The 22752-nt window shown below is 34.6% G+C and overlaps 1 protein-coding gene across 1 annotated transcript in view; it reads right to left on the bottom strand.

The window, feature by feature from the left end:
- RAB3GAP2 (RAB3 GTPase activating non-catalytic protein subunit 2) overlaps positions 1-22752 on the bottom strand; it is a 130205-nt gene that overhangs the window by 22288 nt on the left and 85165 nt on the right. Inside the window, exons 20-28 of the mRNA XM_069066007.1 lie at positions 21434-21647; positions 20338-20435; positions 15061-15166; positions 13490-13650; positions 11812-12040; positions 8256-8420; positions 8044-8150; positions 7047-7113; positions 5978-6048 (exon numbers count right to left, since the gene is read on the bottom strand). Of these exons, the coding sequence (XP_068922108.1) occupies positions 5978-6048; positions 7047-7113; positions 8044-8150; positions 8256-8420; positions 11812-12040; positions 13490-13650; positions 15061-15166; positions 20338-20435; positions 21434-21647 (1218 nt within the window). The remainder of the gene's footprint in view (positions 1-5977; positions 6049-7046; positions 7114-8043; positions 8151-8255; positions 8421-11811; positions 12041-13489; positions 13651-15060; positions 15167-20337; positions 20436-21433; positions 21648-22752) is intronic.

Below are 22752 nucleotides of genomic sequence, written 5' to 3'. Positions count from 1 at the left end.
TGTTTTTTATTATTATATAGAACTGATGATTTTTGAGGATTTATTCTGTAGCCTGCAACTTTGCTGATGCTATTAACCATCTCAATTAGTGTCTTTGCTGATTTTCTAGGCTACTCAAAGTAAACCATCAGCAAGAACATTTTTATCTCCTCTTTAACTATCTTTCTGCCTTTCTTTTCCTTATCTTATTACTTTTGAATATTATTACTGAAAATAACATTTCCAGAATTATATCAAATAATAATGGTGAAAATGAGCATCTTTGCTTCACTCCCATATTTATTGGAACAGGTTCTAGAGTATCCTCATTACATATAAGACTTGCTTTTGATGTTAGGTAGATGCTTTTTATGATATTAAAAAGGTCCCTAGGGCAGCTAGGTGGCGCAGTGGATAGAGCACCAGCCCTGGAGTCAGGAGGACCTGAGTTCAAATCTGGCCTCAGACACTTAACACAAAAACTAGCCATGTGACCTTGGGTAAGTCACTTAACCCCAATTGCCCTCTCAAAAAAAAGGTCCCTCTATGTCCACACTTTATAGGATTTTAGCATACAAGAGTGTTGTACTTTGTCAAAATTAAACCGTATCTATTAAAAATAACATTTTGTTTTTTTTTTTTTTTTTTTTTTTTTGGCCTTCAGGATAAAACCTAGTAGGTCTTTATTTTTTTTTAATAAATTTTATGGTTATTTTTAGTTTACAACATTCATTTCCACAAGATTTTGAATTACAAATTTTCTCCCTGTCTTTCTCCTACCCACCACCCCAAAACAGCAATACCACTGAAACCCCCTCCCCCAATCTTTTCTCTCTTATATCCTTTCCCATTCCCCCTCCGACTTTTCGGTAGGGCAAGATGGATCTCCATACCCCAGTGCCTGTATATTTTATTTCCCAGTTGAATGTAAAAAACAATAGTAATAATTTTTTTTTTAACATTTGATTTTTAAAACTTTGAATTCCAGATCCTTTCCCTTCTTCCCTCGTCAACCACCCTTACTGGGAAGATAAGCAATTCAATATAGGTTGTACATATGTAGTCACACAAAACATTTCCATAGTGGATATACTGTGAGACTGACTACATTTCCCTCCATCCTATTCCGCCTCCCAACTTGTTGTATTTTCTACTTTGACCCTGTTCCTTTTCAAAGGTGTGTGCTTCTAACTACCCTCCCCCCCCATCTGCCCTTCCTTCTATCATCCCCCCTCTTATTCCCTCCCCCCTACTTTCCCGTAGGGTAAGATACCCAATATAGTGTGTATGTTATTCCCTCCTTAAGCCAAATTCAATGAGAGTAAGGTTGACTCCTTCCCTTTTGCCTTCTTGTTCTTCCCCTTCATTTTAAGTTTTCCCGTGCCTCTTTTATATGAGATAATTTATCCTATTCTGTCTCTCCCTATCTCTTCTCATTATATTCCTCTCTCACCTCTTAATTTTATTTTTAAATATCATCCCTTCCTATTCAATTAATCCTGTGCCCTCTATGTATACCTGTCCACATATATACACACGCTCACATATGTATTCATATGCACATACACCCTCCTATACAGACATATTTATGTATGTATACATATATATATATATTTATATTCCCTTCAACTATTCTCATCCTGAGAAAAGTTTCATAAATTACAATTATCGTTTTTCCGTGTAGGAATGTAAACAGTTCAAAGTTGATAAGTGTCATATGATTTCTTTTCCCTGTTTACCTTCTCATGCTTCTCTTGCTTCTTATATTTGAATGTCAAATTTTCTATTCAACTCTGGTTTTTCATCAAGAATGCTTAAAAGTCCTCTATTTCACTGAATGACATATTTTCCCCTGAAACCTGATACTCAGTTTTGCTGGGTAGGTGATTCTTGATTTTAATCCTAGCTCCTTTGACCTCCAGAATATCATATTCCAAGCCTTTAATGTAGAACCTGCTAGATCTTGTGTTATCCTGATTGTGTTTCTACAATATTCAAATCGTTTCTTCTTGGATGCTTGTGATATTATCTCCTTGATCTGGGAACTCGAGAACCTGGCTATAATATTCCTAGGAGTTTTCTATTTGGGATCTTTTCCAAGAGGTGATAAGTAAATTCTTTTAATTTCTATTTTGCCCTCTGGTTCTAAAATATCAGGGCAATTTCCTTAAGAATTTCCTGAAGGATGATTTCTAGGTTCTTTTTTTTGATCATGGCTTTCAGGTAGTCCAATAGTTTTTAAATTATCTCTCCTAGATCTATTTTCTAGGTCAGTGGTTTTACAAATGAGATATTTCACATTGCCTTCTATTTTTTTCATTTGTTTGGATCTGTTTAATAGTATCTTGATTTCTCATAAAGTCATTAGCTTCCATTTGCTCCAATATAATTCTGAAGGAATGATTCTCTTCAGTGAGCTTTTGCAATTCTTTTTCCATCAGGCAAATTCAGCTTTTTAAGGCATTCTTCTCCTCATTGGCTTTTTGGATCTCTTTTGAGTTAGTCTATTTTTTAAAATTTTTTTTGCTTTTTGGAGGGCAGTTGGGGTTAAGTGACTGCCCACAGTCACATGGCTAGTTTTTCTGTTAAGTGTCTGAGGCCAGATTTGAACTTTGGTCCTCCTGACTCCAGGTCCAGTGCACTGCGCCACCTAGCTGCCCCTAGTTAGTCTACTTTTTAAAGTGTTATTTTCTTCAGTAGTCAGGTTGTTGACTTTCTTTTCATGATTTTCTTGTATCATTCTCATTTGTCTTCCCAGTTTTTCCTCTACTTCTCTTGATTTTCTTTTTTTTTTTTTTAAAGCAATCGGGGTTAGGTAACTTGCCCAAGGTTACACGGCCAGTTATTTCTGGGTGTGGTGCTAAGTATCTAAGCCCGGATTTGATCCAGATCATCCCAACACTGGAGCCGGTGCTCCTACTCGCTGAGCCACCTGGCCACCCCCTCTTACTTGATTTTCAAAATCCTTCTTGAGTTCGTAATCAGCTCATGTTTTTCTTGGAAGCTTTTGGTGCAGGAGTTCTGATTTCGTTGTCTTCTTCCTATTCCATGCTTTGATCCTTTTTGGGGGGACAAAAAGGAATCTAAGGTTTGATTTCTGTGCTTGCTTTGCTTCCTTTGCTTGCTCATGATGCCACTTGATTACTTGACTTTTGAGCTCTTAGCTACTTGACTTTTGAGCTTCCAGAGAGATGAGCTCTGTCCCAAATCACTGGGGTATTTGTAGCTGCCGTAGCTATTAGTTGGGTATGCTCTCCACAGACACCACAAGTTCTGGCTCCCTGGTCACACATCCCAGGACCTCCACCCAAGACAGCGATCCAGATCCAAGCAGATTAAAACAAGAGCAATTACCCTCTGAATGGTCACTTGGTCCCGCTACAACCTACAACCCGCAACAAACCAGTATGGGAGCTATGAAGCAGCCACGTGGAGTTGGCTGCACAGCCACCAAGCCTCCACCATTTCTCACTTAGCGGGCAGAGGCCAGACCGTGCTCTGCCCTCCCCCCTCCCAGATCCAACAGTTTCACACTGACCTTTTACTTTGTCTTTGGCATTTATGGGTTGATAATTCCAGAAACCACCACAGCTGCTGGTGACCCACTCTCCCAAAGTCCATTCAAGCCTCTGCTGGTCAGAGCTGCCCTGGGGCTAAAACCACGGGCTCATGTGGGGCTGGGCTTGGCTCCCAGCTTGATGCGATAGACCCTTCCTGTCTACCTGCTGGGCTGCCTTCAGCAAGAGATTTGTTTCTCTGTCACTCTGTGGGTTCTGTAACTCTAAAAATTGTTTAGAGCCATATTTTATAGGTATATGAAACAGTTATAGGGGGAGCTCAAGAAGTTTTCCTGCTTCTACGCTGCCATCTTGGCTCCACACAACCATTTGTTTTTCAATGCTTTGATTTTTTTTTTTAAAGCAATTGGGGTTAAGTAACTTGCTCAAGGTTACACAGTCAGTTATTTCTGGGTGTGGTCTAAGTATCTGAGCCCAGATTCGATTCCCCAGGTCATCCCGACACTGGGGCCAGTGCTCTTACTCGCTGAGCCACCTGGCTGCCCCTGAGCAACTGGGGTTAAGTAACTTGCTCAAGGTTATACAGCCAGGTGTTTCTGGGTGGGTGCTAAGTATCTGAGCCCAGATTTGATCCCCAGGTCATCCCGACACTGGGGGTGGTGCTCTTACTTGCTGTGCTACCTGGCCGCCCCTAATGCTTTGATTTTTAATATGATGAATTATGTTGACTCTTTTTCTAATGTTGAAGCATCCTTGTACTCTAGTACAAATTCCATTTGTTCACAATGAATGATTTCTTGGATAAATCACTGTTGTCTCTCTGACCAAGATTTTGTTTAAAATTTGAGTCAAGTGTTCATGAATGATATTGGTCTATAGTTTTCATTCTGTGTTTTATCTTTCCCAAGTTGAGGTATTAGAACTATATGTGTCTCATGAAAGATTTGTGGTAGAGAATTGCTCGCTCTTTCTCAATTTTAGAGAATCACTTGTGGGTAACTGTGGGTAGGAACTGTGCTTTAAAAATTTGACAGATTTCTCCTTTGATTCCATCAGGACTTGGAGTTCTTTTCTATTTAGTAGTTTCTTTATAACTAGATTTCTCTTTCCTTTTCTGAAACTGAGTTAAGATCTCTATCTAAACTTCTCATAGTTTAGGCCATTTCAGATTTTAATGGTATTTCTCCTTTTTCTTCATGTTCTCAGTTTTGTTAGCATAAAACTGTGCATAACATGTTCTGATTTGTCTTTTTATTGCTTCTGGTTTTGTTATGATTTCACCTTGCTCATTTGCTTTTTTATTGATGTGACTTTGTACTTTCTTCTTTTTAATCAGATTAACTAACGGTTTATCAATTTCATTAGTCTTTGCAAAGAAACAGCTTTTATTTTATCATTTCTATGGAGTTGTTTCCAATCCATTTTTTAAAATTTTTAAATATTTCCCATTTTGTGTTTATTTTAGATTTATTTGATGGCTTCCTAATTTTTTAAAATCCATGTTCAGTTCATTTATCCTCATTTTTTTCTACTTTGTTTATGTATATTTATAAGGACGTGAGCTTTTCCCCTAAGGACTGCTTTAACCACAATCTAGAATTTTGATATGTTGTTTTATCATTGTAATTTCCTTTTAGACAATTACTGTTTCAATGATTTGTCTTTGACCCACTCACTTAGGATTTAATTATTAAGTTTCCATTTCAGTCTACATTTTTTGTTTGTGGTCTTGGAAACCAATTACTATTTTCTTCTAAAGCCTGGTGCTAATGGCACCTCCTCCTAGGATGGGGATTCTTAACTTTTTTTGTGTTGTGGATGCCTTTGGAAGACAGGTGAAATCTATGGACCTTTTCTCAAAATCATATATACAATATAGATCAGTTTTTAAAATACATAGAATAACAAAATAAATTTTACTGAAATACAATTATTAATATCTTCTTAAAAAAAAAAGTTCACAGATCCCCAAACCCTGCCCAAGATAGGAAAGACCTTTACCTTCATATTTCACCTTGATATGCAGCTGTAATGCAATTATGTAATATTTTACACAAGCATAATCTTATGTCTTATTGACCTATAAGACTACAAGCTCCCCGAGAGCAGGAACCATGTCTTCTCTAAACTCTGAATCTCCCCTAGCATTATGCTCTGCATATAAAAAATATTGAATAAATATGTACTATATTTTACTGTTGCATGATTAATATAAGAGACAGGCAGAGTAAACAGAGTTCTGAACTTGGAATAAAGTCTAGAATTCAAGTTCTACCTCTGATACTTATAGTGTGAATATGAACTTGCATACCTCAAGTAACTCCATAGGACTTATTCACTAAGTCATAGGTCAGTTGTGAACTACATTGATGAAAGGTATCTCCACACCAAGAATTCCTCACATTGACAAAATCACAGATTCTTCACATACATATGATTATAAGGAGATCAAAAATAACTGTAATATGAAACTAGTTTACCTTATCCATCAAGTATGTGGCAGAAGAAAACCTTTTAACTATGAATGTATTCCACATCATTAGGGCAATGCCTAAAAATGAAGAATAATAACAATGAATAGAGCGCATAAGACATCTATATAACTCTACCATGTTTGAAGAGCTAGAAACTTCTTAGAGTTTAGAAATATTATGGGTGATTTAAATTGCTTTCATATTGATTCACTTGCATATATAGTTAATGAATCTCTCATCTTCAGAATAAAAGAACAAACATTATTATATTGAATATACCTCCATAGCAGAATGAATGATGGGAATTCTAAAGTCACTGGTATATTGAGCGCACTTATGTACATTTTTTGTGTCCCATATTTCTGTCTCTTGATGGCAAGTTAAGTCAAATTAGATACTATTTTTCTTGTGTCTCTGTATCCCCAGTACCTAGCACCAGGTATAAGCACATAACTACTATAGAACTAATCATATTTTTGATGATCAAGTAAATCTATTTCTCTAATGAAAACCTCTTAAATGAAACCTGTTCTCATGATATCTTGATGGTGAGTTATAATTTTCCTTGTAAATCAATTATTATTATATTGGCACATCAAGCAGTATAAAAAAATCCACACTCAACATATGATGATATGTTATCATAGACATAAGCTTTTGAGATATAAACTCAGATTTCTGAGATATGAACTGTATGTACCATAGTCCTGGTTTGTGCTGCAGAACAGAGAAAGTAAAGCAGGAATTTCTGGGGAGAGAACAATTTTTTCCCAGGATCTTCAAAAAGAGCTTGTGTAGAATGGAAACATTCCACATCACCTATTTCATTGCATGGGAAATGTCCAGTGAAAGTAAGAGAGAGAACAACCCCCTTTGAGGCCATCTGCCACAGTAGCTAGACCTTAGTTTTAATAGCTGAGACACATATGAAATTTATAAAGATGACAGCAGTATTGCAGAAATAGCAACATCTTAGACCAATTCAAAGTAATATCAGCTACATATAAGCACACATGAATTGAAGCATTTTTGCTTTATTAATTATCAAGAATGCACTAAATAATGGCCTACTTACCATGCTGTACATGGGCATTAAGAACACTCTTCAAGTGTTCTATAGACCTAATGAAAAAACGTGCTTCCTTACATGTGGGAAAATAAAAAGAAAGGCGATAAAGTAAAATTCAATGTTTCATATGCAAATGGAGATTAAAATCATGCTTCAGTGACTAAAGTTATCTTGAAATCTTATAAATCACAGAATAATGTAAAATGTTGACTTATTTACAAGGTCATTTCAATGGTCTTATTTCAGGTTATTCACTCACAAACTCTACTTCTCAGATAAATCACTAAAACATTTGGCAAATCTAATATGATTTACTCTCATCCGATAGGACAGCAGCATCTAGACGCAAAATCTACTTTGATGCTAGTCTTACATTACTACAGTACGTGTTATCTCTGGCAACTAGCTGAGATAAAAGTATTGCTCTAAAAGAATTTTTTATTTGGGAGAAAGTGGGGGATAGTGGGGATAATTTGGAGGCAAGGGTTACAACATCCAAATATCAAGTCTATCTGGGATATTACATTTGGTAACATGAAAACATTTGACAATTAGAGAGGAGTATGGACAGTACAGCTGGGGAGGAAATAGAGAGGACACTGAAGGAAAAGTTCAAATTTTATCCAGAGTTGGCCCTACACACCTTACAGAAACAATATGATTTTCTTAAGAATTAGGTTCTAAGTATAAAGCAAGATAATTTTACTGAATTTATAAACATTTGCACATACAGTAATTATCAAGAAAAAATTAGATATGGTTCAATAATGATACTTTCATCCTGATTATTAATACATTAAGACTTCAGTCTTGGTTGTGAAATTTTAACCTCACAAAAGGTGAAAAAGAAATAAAAGTGAATGGGATTTATACTTATTACAATATAAAAGTGATGAGAAAAATTCATTGTATATTGTAAGCTACTTATTAATAAACAGTTCCATATTTGTAGTAGTAGAGTTACAGAAAAAAACTAATATTTAAGAGTGAAAGATAATCTTACCTCTGGATCTTTATTCCACTGAACAACATATTCCCAACAGCAATGTGCATGTAACACATCTAAGTCAAGACTACAAGGAAACTGTTGATAGGCTAAATTCAGCAATTCTGAAAGTCAGAAGTTGGGACATGTTTTTAAGTTCCTCATGTAATGAAAATCAGCAGCATCATTCTACTCTAAAAGTTTTGCTTTTATGTATTACTTTCTTTTACCTAAAATGGCTTGTAAATCCTCTGGCTCCTCAAGGAAATCTTTATTAATACCTTCTTTAGCTTCATCTGGATTTTCTGGAATTCTTTCTTGATGAGCCAATTTTAATATATGGGGATTGAAGTTCTGTTTAAATATCCATTTTGCTACACTGTCTGCAATTCCTCCTAAAGTTTGGGAGTGGGAAAGATGAGGAAGAGACAAAGAAAATCAAAATTTAGGCAATGGAATATCAGTGTTATTAAGATGTCACTGTGGTGACTGTGTAAGAGAGAACACTAGCATATGAATCAAGATATCTAACTATTTCTGGTCTTATGCTTAAGCGAAGTCGACAGACCCTTTCTATGTGCCGGGCACTATGCTAGAAATGTCTCAGTCTTGGTTTTGGATTCTCCTTAATAAAACATAGACTAAAAATAACTAGTATTCACCTTTTGCGGACAAGTGGGGTACTATGTTTCAAACCTATCTGTAGCAGCAGGAGCTCTCAGGACTTTGTGACTATGCTCCTCTGTTAATTAATTCTCTTCCTAGTGCTCCCTATCTCCTTCTGGGAGATGAGGTCATTTCCTTTGACTCCTTACAGCAATTCTAAATGAATGACGACTGGTTAAGTAAAAAATAAAAATATTTCTGCTCTGTAATATCTTAGAAGTATACAGTATGACCTCTAAAAGATGAACTCTAATGATTTTTGCTTAAAAGGACAATATTCTAAGAGAACAATGATGTTATATTTTAGCCATACATATGACAGTAAACAAAAATGATTCAAGTGCATGCTGGGTATCAAGAGTGTTGTGAGTGAAAGACTGAGGAAAGAAAGGTTGGAGCTCCCAAGCACACTGATTTATTAGGTAATGGATTCCAATCGCCTAACGAAATCAGGACTAGTCCCCTTCCTTAGCTTTGGGCTGAACCCCCCAATGCAAGGGAAACAGATTTTTATACATTAAAAGCAATTAATCAAATAAGATCAATTAATTAAAAGGAAATAAGATTATTAATTAAAAGGAATCAATTAAAATTAAAAAATTAAAATGCACCATTAGGTAATTTGATTTCTAGTTGGAGGAAAAGATTAGGGACTTTCCAATTTGGGAGGGGGAGAGTAAACAGGCACAATTTCCTGAATTCAGAAAAAGAAGGGTCCCACTCCCCCAAGTGTCTGTATTCAATCAAAGAAATATAGAAACAATATAGATCAGCATGCAGTCAGTTTTCAGATAAGACATATGGGTTGCTTGAGAGGTACAATAATGAGAGAAAATTCCTTCAATCAATCTTTCGATCTGGCTGAGTTTCTGGTCAGCATAATCTAGGTCTTTAGTTAAGTGTTGTTAAGCGGCAGGTAGAGGTGGTCCAGCTTCCCAGATATGCAGGGTGAGGTTCAAACAATGCAATAAGGTTTTCTCAGAATTCCCACAACTGAATAAAGTTTTCTTGGAAGACAGAAATTGGACTAGACCCACAATTGAATAGAAAGGGAAATGAGTTAGTTTCAGAAATGAGTCACAAGATGGAGTCAGTTGTGGTTCATTCAATTCCCACCACCACTTGCTGCCTCTCAATGCCCTCAAGGGCAAGTTAGCTTAGAATTTAAAATTGGGCAAAAAATGTATTAACATGGAGAAATAATGGAATTCAGTACCAGAATTCAAGAAACTCAAGAACATAAATTACTTGGGGCTTCTATTTGATAAGAAATGCTTGAAAAACTGGAAAGAAGTTTGATACAAACTAAATTTAGACAAACATCTTGGGTTATATATCATAAAAAGCTGTATCTACCATATGAAAAGCTCAAAATGGATGTGACTTGAATATTTAAAAAGTCATACCATAAAACAATTAGAAGTGAACAGTATCAGGTGCCTTTCACAGCTACAGATGGGGAGGGAGTTCATCATTGAACAAGGGAGATGGGCAATCATAAATGACTTTTTTGAGTACTAGACTTATGACTTCATTTCTGTAAGGACTCCCAGTAAGGAAACTCCCTCCCCACTAATATAGACTGTCACTTGCTCTGCAACTTTTGGAAAGTTGGTTACCAGGGGTACTGACTTACTTAGGTACCTATCCAGGGGTACACAGGGAGTAGGGGTGTCACAAACAAACAAAATCATTGCAACAAGGAGAGGCAGGGAAGTAATAGAATGGGAAAAACATTTGTATCAAATATCTCATAAAGGGCTGATAACCCCTGGAGAGTGTGTGTGTGTGTTGTGTGTGTGTGTGTGTGTGTGTGTGTGTGTGTGTGTGCGCGCGCGCCACAAATGTACAAGATCAAGAACCACCCCCACAATGGATAAGTGGTCAAAAGATATTAACAATTCTGAAAGGAAGAACAAAAAATTATTAATAACCACATGAAAGGCAAATCACTAACAAAATGAAAAATGCAAATCAAAATCCTGCGGTTTCATTTGACATTCAGAAAACTGAAAGAGGCTCTTCTTGTTCTTCTACAGGCTAGTCTGCTCTAAGGTTACCTTTTCTCTCTTCTACATGGACCATTTATTTCCATGTTATCTCTACCATCAACAGGAAAACTCCTTAAAGTCAGAGCTGTTTTCCTTTTTTCTTTTCTTTTTCTTGCTTTCCTTAGCACTCAGTACAATGCCTGGGACTAAGTAAGCACTTTATAAATGCCTGCTGATTGCTTGTTCATAAATACCAAAGGAGACAGGTATGCTGATACTCTGCTGGTAGAACTGTGACATGATCTAATCATTTTGGAGAGCAATTTGGGATTATGCTAAGAGAGCGAAAAAAAGAGCCAGACTTTCTGACCCAGAGAACCTACTTCTAGCATATGCTCCCAAGGGGGTTAAAGATAGAAAGACAAGTCCTATAAAGCCAAACTTCCATAGCAGTACTTTTTGTGGCATTAAAGAACACGGGAAAAAATAGTTGCTATGATCATCAAATAAAGAATTGTTAAAGAGAGATGTTATTGAAGCATAAGAAATAATGAATACAAATAATTCAAAGAAGCAGAGGAATGATTAAATGAACTGATGCAGAGTAAAGTAAAAAGAACCAGGAAAACAAAATACAGATTGACTAATGACATAAATTGAAACAACAAAAAGATTAAAAAGAATGTTTCATAATTATATTAACATCAAGCTTGACTTCAAAAAAGAAATGTGGGAATATAACCTTTCTTCTTTTCAGGTTTATAGGTGTTTACAGGTATAAAAAACTGTATATATTATAAAAATTAGCTGACGTATTGGTTAAATATTCTGAACTGTCTTCCCCCATCCTCTTTTTAATTCTTTGTTATAAGAGATGGCTCATAAAGGGAGCTGGAGGGAAAAGAACTATAATTGGAAATGAACTTGATATAAAAATAAAATACTTCAGTAAAAATTTTAATGAAAAGCTAGAAAGATAATTGAGACAATTATGTACAGATATATAAAAAAGGGTAAAATATTTTTGTAGACATATGAACATGCACTTGTACAAATGTTTCTGTGTGTGGTTAAAGTATGATGTAAAAAGTTAGGTTGAAAAACTTAAATGAATTTTAATGTGATTTACCTTTTCCTCCTTCTAGTAATTTCTTAACAGAAAGACTCATAAGTGGCTCAGTCTGCAAAGACGACAGTTTGGAGCTTCGAGTGTTCATTTTACTATGAAGCAAAGTCTGGAGTATTAGGCAATCTTCCAATTGCTTCAAGAGAAGTTTCCAGTATTCAGTATCAAGGGAAAGAGCCTCCCAGGAATCAGTGAGTCCCTCTGGGTCAGTACCTACAACTGTTTGGGAAAACTAATAGAAATGGACTGATTATAGTTTGATAAACAATAATCATCTTTACCTTGAAAAAATTTCATTTAAAAACTGCCTGACAATAATTAGAATGCAATTCCCATAGCACCACAGAAATTATATGCAAATCATATACAAACAATTCAATTTTCCACAGCTTGGCCATCATCTTTGGGGAATTGTCCCAAAAGGCATACAATTAGAGCCCTAATTCCCTGATTTTAACAACTATTTCTTTGTAGTTTCAATTTTATGTTAATTGGATCACTTTCTTCCCTATTGTACATTTTTAAAAATTGTTAAGATTGAAAAAATAGTGTGCAACATTTAGGTTACCTAAGAATTATCCTCTCTCTGAATCACAAACATAACAGAATCTCTCACAAAACCATCTTTCTTTACTAACTGACCTCAAAACAATTCTCTTTAGAGGTATGTGAGAGGGAAAAGAAAAACATAGTTCTCATTAAGCTTATTTTACTTTGTGTTTCCTTTTTAAAAAAAAAAAAGGTACTACTAAACTGAAGAGGTGAGATTGAAAGGGGAGTTTGGAAACTTAGAAAAACAGTAGAATAAAAGCCAATAGAGTTCAGATATCTGAAATGAGACAATTTAATGCCACCAATTCAACCAAGCTATACTTGAAGATATTCTCAGTTTATGAAAAGCTTTTTAATCTGTGCAAGTCAGAGTAGCTATGTTTATTTCTCAACAAATTTTGGTGGTTCAAGTAATTTCACCACACTGGTTATATTTGGAAAATGTGTGTTACATATCTTACTTACATGTTAAATGAAACTTTGCATAAAACTAACAAGGTTTAAAGTTAATACCCACAAATCTATTTTAGCTACTTTCACCACTTGTTTTGTTGACTATAAATGAAAGAACTGGATTATAACAATCCATGATTTAAAAAATTTGGTATTCCTTAACTGAATTTGTAACCACTAAGATATTAAGACAATTCACAACTCTGTTTACAGGAAATGACATTTCTGAGTTCTCTAGATGTGACAGGAAGTAGACCCCACAATGATAACCCAATGGACAACTCATCTGTGGAGCTCAAAATCATATAAAATAATATTTGTAGAGACCTGAGAGGAACATTTGAGAACTTCCACATCCTCATCTGAGAATCAGAAAGGCAAAGCCCTTTGAAGTTAAGTGGCTAGCCCAAAGGGGCAAACTTGTAGGACTGGAACCAAGATTTCCTGACTCCCTAGGTCAGTGATATTATTCATTTTGAAAGTATGTGTGAATGTCACGTAGAAGGAGATTGAGCTCATCATCTCATCATCAAAAATTTGCAGAATTTCAATCAATATCAGCAGATATACATTTCAAATTCTAAAGCTTCACCCATGGGCAAGTCATAAGATAAGATAAATGTCTTACTAGAAAAAGATATTAGCATAGATTTATGGAGCATCTTTGCTGACTTACTTTTTTCTCAGCTATAGTATCAGATATTTGTGCTGCAACAGAATGCCCAACATGTGCAGATAACAAGGCAGCTGCATTATTCTCAGACTGTATACAAGCCATGCGCATTTGTTGCCACCAAGGAGATACAGACTGTGAATCCCATGATTCATCTATAGCAACTGCAAAGAAGGGGAAAAAACTTCCATTTGTCTTGCTGTAGTTCAACTGTATTAAGCACACACTCTGAAAACTAAAATCAAATAGACGTATCTGTGTGATGGAAAAGGTTAGAAAGTGAATAATTCAAACCCAAAGACTTAGATTTCAGTTAGGTAGTTTCAATCAATGATCCTGTTCTTGAAGCCAAGTCTCAATTGAGCACATTACAAACAGGTCACCACTTCTAAAACTGTTACTGTGGTAATATCCTATGATAAGACTGTAGTTCTGGTCATTCATATATAAAAGGAGAAAAGTCAGAGCTGAACTTTTCTTGACATTGACTCATTATCTATAGAAATGTCTTTTGCTGTTTTATACTTCTTAAATTTTAACCTCCATTGATAAATATATATAATGTTATAAACTAGAAGAATATAGGGAAAAGGAAAAAAAGTCTAGAAACATAATGATTATTAGACAAAGTACAAAAGATATATGTCTTTGACACAGCATTAGCTACCTAAACATGTTTACCTATTTCCTCGAGCCCTTTTCAACATCTTTTCTGTGTATTTAACATAAATATCACTGTTTTTGTTATCTTTAATTAGATAGTTGTAGTCAGGGCATATACTAATTCTTTTAGATTTGCTTTCTTAGTCTGTTTAACTTTGTAAGTCTTTGCATATTTCTTTTAATTTTTAATATTCATAATGTCTTAGGTCGGGATGATATCCCATAGCATTAATATGCCATAATTTTTTCAGCCACTCCCAAGTATTGGACACCTAGTTTGTTTCCAGGATTTTGTCATTACAAATTATGTTAATAGTTCTGCAGCTCGGTCCTTTTTTTCCTATTAAAAACTTTCTTAGGATACCTTAGTAGTGAAGCCACTGAGTACAAACATAGTTTGTAACTCACTGTATGATTTCATATTGCTTTCTAAAAAAATATCAAATCACTTCATACCTCCATTAGCAATGAATGAGCATGTCAATTTTACCTCAGGCATTCCAGTACTGAATTGCATCACTTTTTATTATCTTTACAAATTCTGATCATACTATTCTTGATGAGTAGTTATCATATACAAAAATAGGATATTTATTACTGAACTTTATGAGATGTTTCTAAAAATGTTTAAAGTTCAATTTTATAAATTGAATCATATTTTAAAGATTCCTAAATAATTAGCAAAATAAAAAGCTACTTTGTTAGTATCTTCCAAACTTACTAGTACTAACCTAACAATGATTCAAGCATTTCAGTAATTCTGCAGATACCGATGTAGTTCAAGTATGACAAATTAGAGATGAGCAACTGGGATAACGATAAGCATATATGTAAAGGGATGTTTCTTGTATTTTTTTTAAAAGAATATTCTTGAGAATTATGAACCTACATGTATCTTTAAAGCAACTTACCTTTCATCTTGCTCAGAAGAGAAAGCATAGTGTGAAGACAGCAAACAGACTGTGGCTTATCAAGAATATCTTTTTCTTTAGAGAGCCAAACATTCAGGAGTAGAGACTAAAATTAAAATTTTAAAGAAGTCATTCACTCTAAAACAAACTGGTTTTCAAAATGATCTTATATTTGCTAAACATACTATATCCATTTTTGTGAATATCTTGCATTTTTGTGAATATGCTATATGTCCCAGCCCTTTTTTGGCACATAACAGTGACAGTCTACATTGTATGACTTAAGTGGCTTTACTAAGCTCCTGCTTACTTAAAAATATCTTCCTTTTCTTCCTTTGAGGTACCTGAAATTCTCATCATTAAAGTCACTCCTTTGGATTAAAGCATTGCTTTCAAATACCCATATTAAAATACAGATTATGTGTGTGAGAGGCATGAAATTAATATAGTTTAAATAGTTTAGCTAGTTCTTAATTAGTAGAGAAAGGGAATGAAAGAAGGCCATACTGAGATGGTTTTGATTGGGAAAACAAGAAAAGAGTCACTAAAGAACTAGAGAATGGGTCACTACCTAAATTAGTGTTACTACCCTTCCTGGTATGGGGACCCTTAGTGCTTCTAGAGAGGAAGGGCCAAAAAAGGAAGGAGGGAGGGGTTACTGAAGTTTATTTTACAAATATCCCAATTCTGGCTAAGGCTAGACCTAAGAGGAGCCAGTCTATTATAACACTTCTCCACTTCCCCTAAAATGCTCTTACTACTGTTAAATCACAAAAAGATATTTCGAGCAAAAACATTACATCAACATTTATGTAATTTTATGGCAGCCATCAACCCCACAATATTAAAGTTGGCCCATTCTGAGCCAATAATATCGATGATTTATGAAATTTCCTCAGAGTGTAACTTGGAGTTTATAAATAGCTTAGTAGCACAAGATTATATGGATATGCTTGGGGATTAGCTACAGTGAAAGACTTTCAACACTAACTGCAATGCTGTAGTGAATTATAGCTTAAAGTTGGAAAGTAAAAGGTGATTAAGGATAGGGATTAGATAAGTTTACATATAATACTTCAACTTTAAAAAGTTTTCAAAAATTAATAAACCTCAAAACTTCAATTAGAACCATTTACAAATTCCATTCTCTTTTTCTAACCATTCATATATTCTATTTGCTATTTTAATTTTTACTTTCCTCTTGTGATTAGGCTAAAAAAAATCCTCCAATACTCATAACAGATATTCCAGTTTCAACTACAAACATTTTTTGTGACAATCAAATTGCAAGCAAATAGGAAAGTAGAATTTATTGTTCTTTTTAGATATCATGCTAAGTTTGTACTAGATACATTTATATATCTTTTAATTTCAGGACATGTAAACCAATGTTTATTTTTCTGTGACTGTACTAGTGTGGGAATTAAGCAAACCACACTTGACTCCAGTTTGTGATTCAATTCTGAAGCTAGCTCAGTTTCCTTTCTGCTCAATTAAGGATCTAGTCCAATTTCTGTCTTCTGAGAAAATTTTATTAAATTGTTTGAACCTAGTCCTGCATGGCTGTAAAGTTGGACCACCTCTGTTGCTAAGAGACCCTTGACTAAGAACTTAAGTTATGCTGAAACCGTTTCAGATCCAAAGATTGATACAAAGAGTTTTCTCATAATCATACACCTCAAGCAACCCAGATATATCTTATCTGAAAACTGACCCCATAACTGATCAATCAGTTTCCTTTTTCTTTTGATTGAATACAGCCACTTGGGGGGAGTGGGACACCTCTTTTTATGATTTCAGGAAATTTTACCTGTTCACTCTCTCCCTCCCAATTTGGTAACTCCCTAATCTTTCCTCTAATTAGAAATCAGATTATTTGATCTTGTATAATGGTTTATATCCTGTTAATTGTTTTCGTTTAATGCATAAAAATCTGTACCCCTGTGTTTACAATTCAGTGCCAAGCTGAGAAGGCCTGGTCCTGCTCTGCTCTGCATCTGGCATGCATTGCTTAATAAATTGATATGTTTGGGAGCTAGAACCTTTATTTCCTCAGTTATTTCAGGTTTCACCTGTCACACCAGGTCCTCAAATATAATTGGTTTTGGCACCATAGGGTAGGATTTCTCACCATAGGGGTTATGAAGATCATTAATACCAATGTATTTAAATTTATTTAAATCTTCACACAATAGGGTCTTGCTTATTATGCTTTTTACTTTTGTGGTTTATTTTGGTATTGGGAAATTTAATTCATGAGAGATATAAGTTCAGTTTGATTATGATATCACATTCAGTGATTATGGATCATATTCAGTGATTATCAAAATGAAATATGTCTTCTGTTTCTTAAAAATGTCAAGTAGAACATATATTGCAAATATAATTATTGAATTTTACATTAAATTATTAATTTTTTCTTAGTAATTTAAATGTTGTTATAATTAAAGTGATGCGTATTTAGGAAAAGAAAAATAAAGGACTAAAAGTCTTGATAAAAAATGACAACCCTATACTAAGCAGACAATGAGCTAACAATGTTACAATGCCAAAGCTATGTCCAAAAAGGAAAACCAAAGAGGAAAACAAACCATAGCAGCCTCTACTATGTCTCTACTGTAAACATCTAAAAAACAGATTTTTATGTTTCATATTATAATTTTACATAGATTGTTTTTTTCCTTATTATCTGTTGTAAATTGATCTATAAAATAAAGTTTAGGGATGATTAATAAGTAGAGAAAGGGAATGAAAGAAGGCCATACTGAGATGGTTTTGATTGGGAAAACAAGAAAAGAGTCACTAAAGAACTAGAGAATGGGTCACTACCTAAATTAAATTTAAATTAAAGTGATGCATATTTAGGAAAAGAAAAATAAAGGACTATCTAAATTAAATTTAAATTTAAATTATATTAAAATTAAAGCTGTAAAGCACGGTAGTATAGGGATAATTAAGTTGTATAAATCAGATCCCTATTTGTTAATTTAAAGAAACAAATAGGAGATTCTAAAATTTTCATTTATCTCAGAAATATAGAATCTGTCATTTACATTAAAGGTTTTATAAGAATCAATTGAACAGTTTTCATTATTCTGATATCTATCATTCATTAGTACAAAAATTACATAGTGTTCTCCATGAAAGTTTGCTATTTGTATGCTTATCAAATTCCAATTTTACATCTGCTGAAGTTTATTAGAAAACTTAGATACCTGCCAAAACAAACCCAAAACCTATATGAACACAACTACAAAACACTTTTCACACAAATAAAGTCACATATAACTAATTGGAAAGATATCAATTGCTCTTGGCTGGGTCAAGCTAATATAATAAAAATGACAATTTTACCTAAATTAAATTATATATTTAGTGCCATGCCAATCAGTTTACCAAAAAACTACCTTAGAGAGCTAGAAGAAATAGTAACAAAATTCATTTGGAAGAACAAAAGGACCAGAATATCAAGGAAATTAATGAAAAGAAATGCTAGGGATGGTGGACTAGCTATACTAGATTTTAATCTGTATTATAAGCAGCAGTCCTCAAAACTACTTGTACTGGCTGAGGAATAGAGTAGTGGATCAATGGAACAGATTGGGTACATGAGACTCAGCAGTCAGTGACTATAGTAATCTACAGTTTGATAAACCCAAAGACCCCAGTTTTGGGGAGAACTCACTATTTGACAAAAACTGCTGGGAAAACTGGAATATAGTATGGCAGAAACTGGGCATAGACCATTATCTAACACCATATACCAAAATCAAGTCTAAATGGGTGCATGATCTATGTATAAAGGATGATACTCTAAGCAATCTGGGAAAGCAAGGAGTAGTTTACCTGTCAGATTTGTGGAGAGGGGAAGACTTTATGACCAAACAAGAATTAGAGGGCAGTATAAAATGCAATATGGATAATTTTGATTACATTAAACTGAAAAGCTTCTGTACAAACAAAGCCAATGTAAGCAGGATTAAGAGGGAAGTGGAAAATTGGGAAAGAATTTTTACAACCTATGCCACTGATAAAGGACTCATTTCTAAAATATATAGAGAACTGAGTCAAATCTATAATACAAATCATTCCCCAATTGATAAATGGTCAAAGGATATGAACAGGCAGTTTACAGAGGAAGAAATTAAGGATATTTATAAGCATATGAAAAAATGTTCTAAATCACTATTGATTAGAGAAATGCAAATCAAACCACTCTGAGGTACCACATCTCACCAGTCAGATTGGCTAAGATGACAAAACAGGAATATGACAAATGCTGGAGAAGATGTGGACAATGCAATGCTGGTGGAGTTGTGTACTGATCCAACCTTTCTGGAAAGCAATCTGGAATTATGCCCAAAGGGCTATAAATAATTTCATACCCTTTAACCCAGCAATACCACTTCTAGGGTTGTATCCCAAAGAGATCACAGAAGTGGGAAAAAGACCCATATGTACAAAAATGTTTATAGCAGCTCTTTTTGTGGTAGCAAAGAATTGGAAATTAAGGGGGTGCCCATCAATTGGGGAATGGCTGAACAAGTTGTGGTATATTCATGTTATGGAATACTATTGTGCAATAAGAAACAAGGAGCAGATGGACTTCATATTTACCTGGAGAGGATTATACGAACTGATGCTGAGTGAGAAGAGTAGAGCCAGGAGGAATTTGTACACAATTACAGATTCAACGTATGTGTGATGACCAACTTTGATAAACTGGACTCTTCTCAGCAATGCAGTGATATGTCAATCCCAAAAGACTCATGATGGAGGACAGATGTTTACATCCAGACAAAAAACTGAGATTGAACCCAGACTGAAGCAAACTTCCTGCCCTTTTTCGTTTTCTTGTTTGATTTTGTTTCCACTTTACCATTCTTCATTCTATCTGTTACAATCCTTCTTTATAACCTGACTAATGCCTAATGTGAAAGCATTTGCAGATACTATACTTGATTGTATGCCACCATGGGGGGGGAAATTTGAAACTCAAGTAATTGTGGTAATGAATCTTGTAAACTAAAAGTAAATACATTAATAAAGACAAAAACAAAAAGAAAACTTAGAACAGGGAAAAACAAAACAATTTTATGGCTAACTAAATCTGGCAATTCATAAATAAAATTATTTGGAAGATTTTCATCTACTTTCTATGATATTTTTATAAGGATAGGCATTTGCTATAAACAAATGCTGAAAGCCTGAAGATTCTCCTAAAATTCCATTACCTGTGAAGAAAAAGTATCAAATAATGGAAAAATCAGTACTTACCAATAAAAGTTGTGGGCTAAATCCAGCTGATTCCAAAGTATGACACATATCCTCTGTGGAGCTTTCTCCATGCAAGCACTTCCAAAAAAAGAAACTGCCTAGTAAAATAAAAATGCAAACATATTAAACTACAACAACCTCTTACTCAAATCTATAATATTCTCAATTAGAATCAATTTTGATAGGGGCGGCCAGGTGGCTCAGCGAGTAAGAGCATCGGCTCCAGTGTTGGGATGACCTGGATCAAATCCGGGCTCAGATACTCAGCACCACACCCAGAAATAATAACTGGCCGTGTAACCTTGAGCAAGTTACTTAACCCCAATTGCTTTAAAAAAAAAAAAAAAAAGAATCAATTTTGATAAAAATATTTCCTACACAAAAATAATATCTAAGAGGAAAATGACCTTTTTGGAATTGCTAATACATACAATTTATTTGGAATGAGACTTAAAAACAACAATTAGATATGATTGAGCATTTCTATCATGAGCCTAGGGACTGCATTCCCTTTACAAATCCATAGTGCTTAAGCTATTGCGCCTTACAGAGACTAAGGACTCAATAAATACAGATGGCATAAAATACATTAAACATAAAAATGAACTGCAGTACAGCATGGTGGACAGAAAGAGGGTCACTGAAGTCAGGAGCACTTGGGTTCAGGTCCTGCCCTGGACATATACTGGCTTGGTGGTCTAAACAATCACACCCTTTCTCAGGGCATCTATAAAGGTAAAATTACAGAAGAGTGGCTGATTTGTATGAGTGGAGGAATCTTTCACCCCAGGAGTCCCCTACTCTGATAAAATCAAAGATCTGGCTTCCCAAAATCATAACAACCATTATGCTGATATTTATATATAGCTTTCAAACTTTCAAAGTGCTTTATATACATCATCTCACTTCAGTCTCATAACAACCCTGTAGATGGGTATTACAGGTACTTTTCCCCCTACTTCACACAAGGAACCTAAGGCTCAGAGTGTCTGAGGGACTCATCAAGAGCTCCTGGTCATTGAGGGTCTTGTGAGGTTCATACCATAAATCTCAGAAGGAATGGGAAGGACAAGGAAGACTCTAGGGCACTACCTACCTAAAGCCACATATTCTAATTCACTTATCTTCTTTACACTGATCATGTCTTTCTCATATTCTAAATATTCCAGGAATGTTGTCACAGGCAATGCACCATCTTTATCATCAGCAAATCGGACAGTGGTCCTAGTATTCTCTTGTTTATAGTTCTCCAATAATGCCTGGAGTCTAACAAGTTCTTTTTCATCAAGCCTCAACAACACAGCCAACTCCTAAAAGACAAAAGATACAAAATCACAGCTCTTCTACACTGCATCTAAAAATATGCTTTACCTATCAAGCCCCCCCAAAATGGGATTGAAAGATTTTTGTATTAGAGGCAAAAAATGTGCTTATTGCTATAACATTAATGATTTTATGATGTGCTAATGATTTTGCTCCAAATTTACTACATTTCATGGAGTCATCATTTGATAATAATATAATAATCATGGAATAAAGAACATAACTATTTTTATAAAACCTTTAAAATAACATCAATGAAAAATTCTATAATTCTCAGTACTAGATATAGAAGTATGATTGAAAATAGAATATTTTCAATAGTGTTATGTGGCATAATGTATAAAACAATAATTTAGTCTAATTTCACTCTGCTCAGAAAGAAAATAAGATAGCAGGAAGAACCACAACTATTTAAGAAGGTCAAAAGTACTGCACAAATCTTGGAACCAAATTCTTTACATGTACAGAATTAAGAGAATCCCTTAATAATAAAAGAAATAGATTTGGAAGAAATCTTAAAAGTCATTCTGTCCAAACACTATCCAAAGCATTCATCTTCTCTATAATATCTCCTATGAGTTAGCAGTCAATCTTTGCTGGACTACCTCCAATATAAAGGAGATCATTATCTCCTAAGGCCGCCCATTTTATTTTAGGATAGTTTTCTAATTGTTAGGAAGAAGTTCTTCCTTATATTAAGTGAACATCTGCTTTCTTGGTAACTTATATTCATTCTGCCTAGTTCTGCCCACTGGTCATGGAGGATAAATTTATTTTTTCTTCTGTGTGGCAGTGCTTTAAACATCTGGAGACTACTCTCTGGGTTAAAATTTACCAGTTCTTTAGAGCATTTCAGTTATTGTTTTCAGTCCTTTTGCTATTCAAGTATTTCCCAAATTAGGGAAATATATTTTCATAAGGAAGAGACCTCTGCTGAAGATTTACTCTGATGGCTAATCATGGAAATGACTGAATTCTTAAAAGTTATGCCAGCAGAATATAAACTGGCAAGTCCTATCAGACTGAAAAGGCTTTAATATGGACTCAGTGAGAAATGATGAATGTGGTGACCAACAAACAGCTTAGGTAAAT

The sequence above is a fragment of the Petaurus breviceps genome, unplaced genomic scaffold (genome assembly GCF_028583685.1).
Source record: "Petaurus breviceps papuanus isolate PSGF00001 unplaced genomic scaffold, PetGlider_PUasm1.0 90702, whole genome shotgun sequence".
NCBI lineage: Eukaryota > Metazoa > Chordata > Mammalia > Diprotodontia > Petauridae > Petaurus > Petaurus breviceps.
Note: the sequence above shows the minus strand (reverse complement) of the source record. Positions and strands in the feature narration are given on the sequence as shown.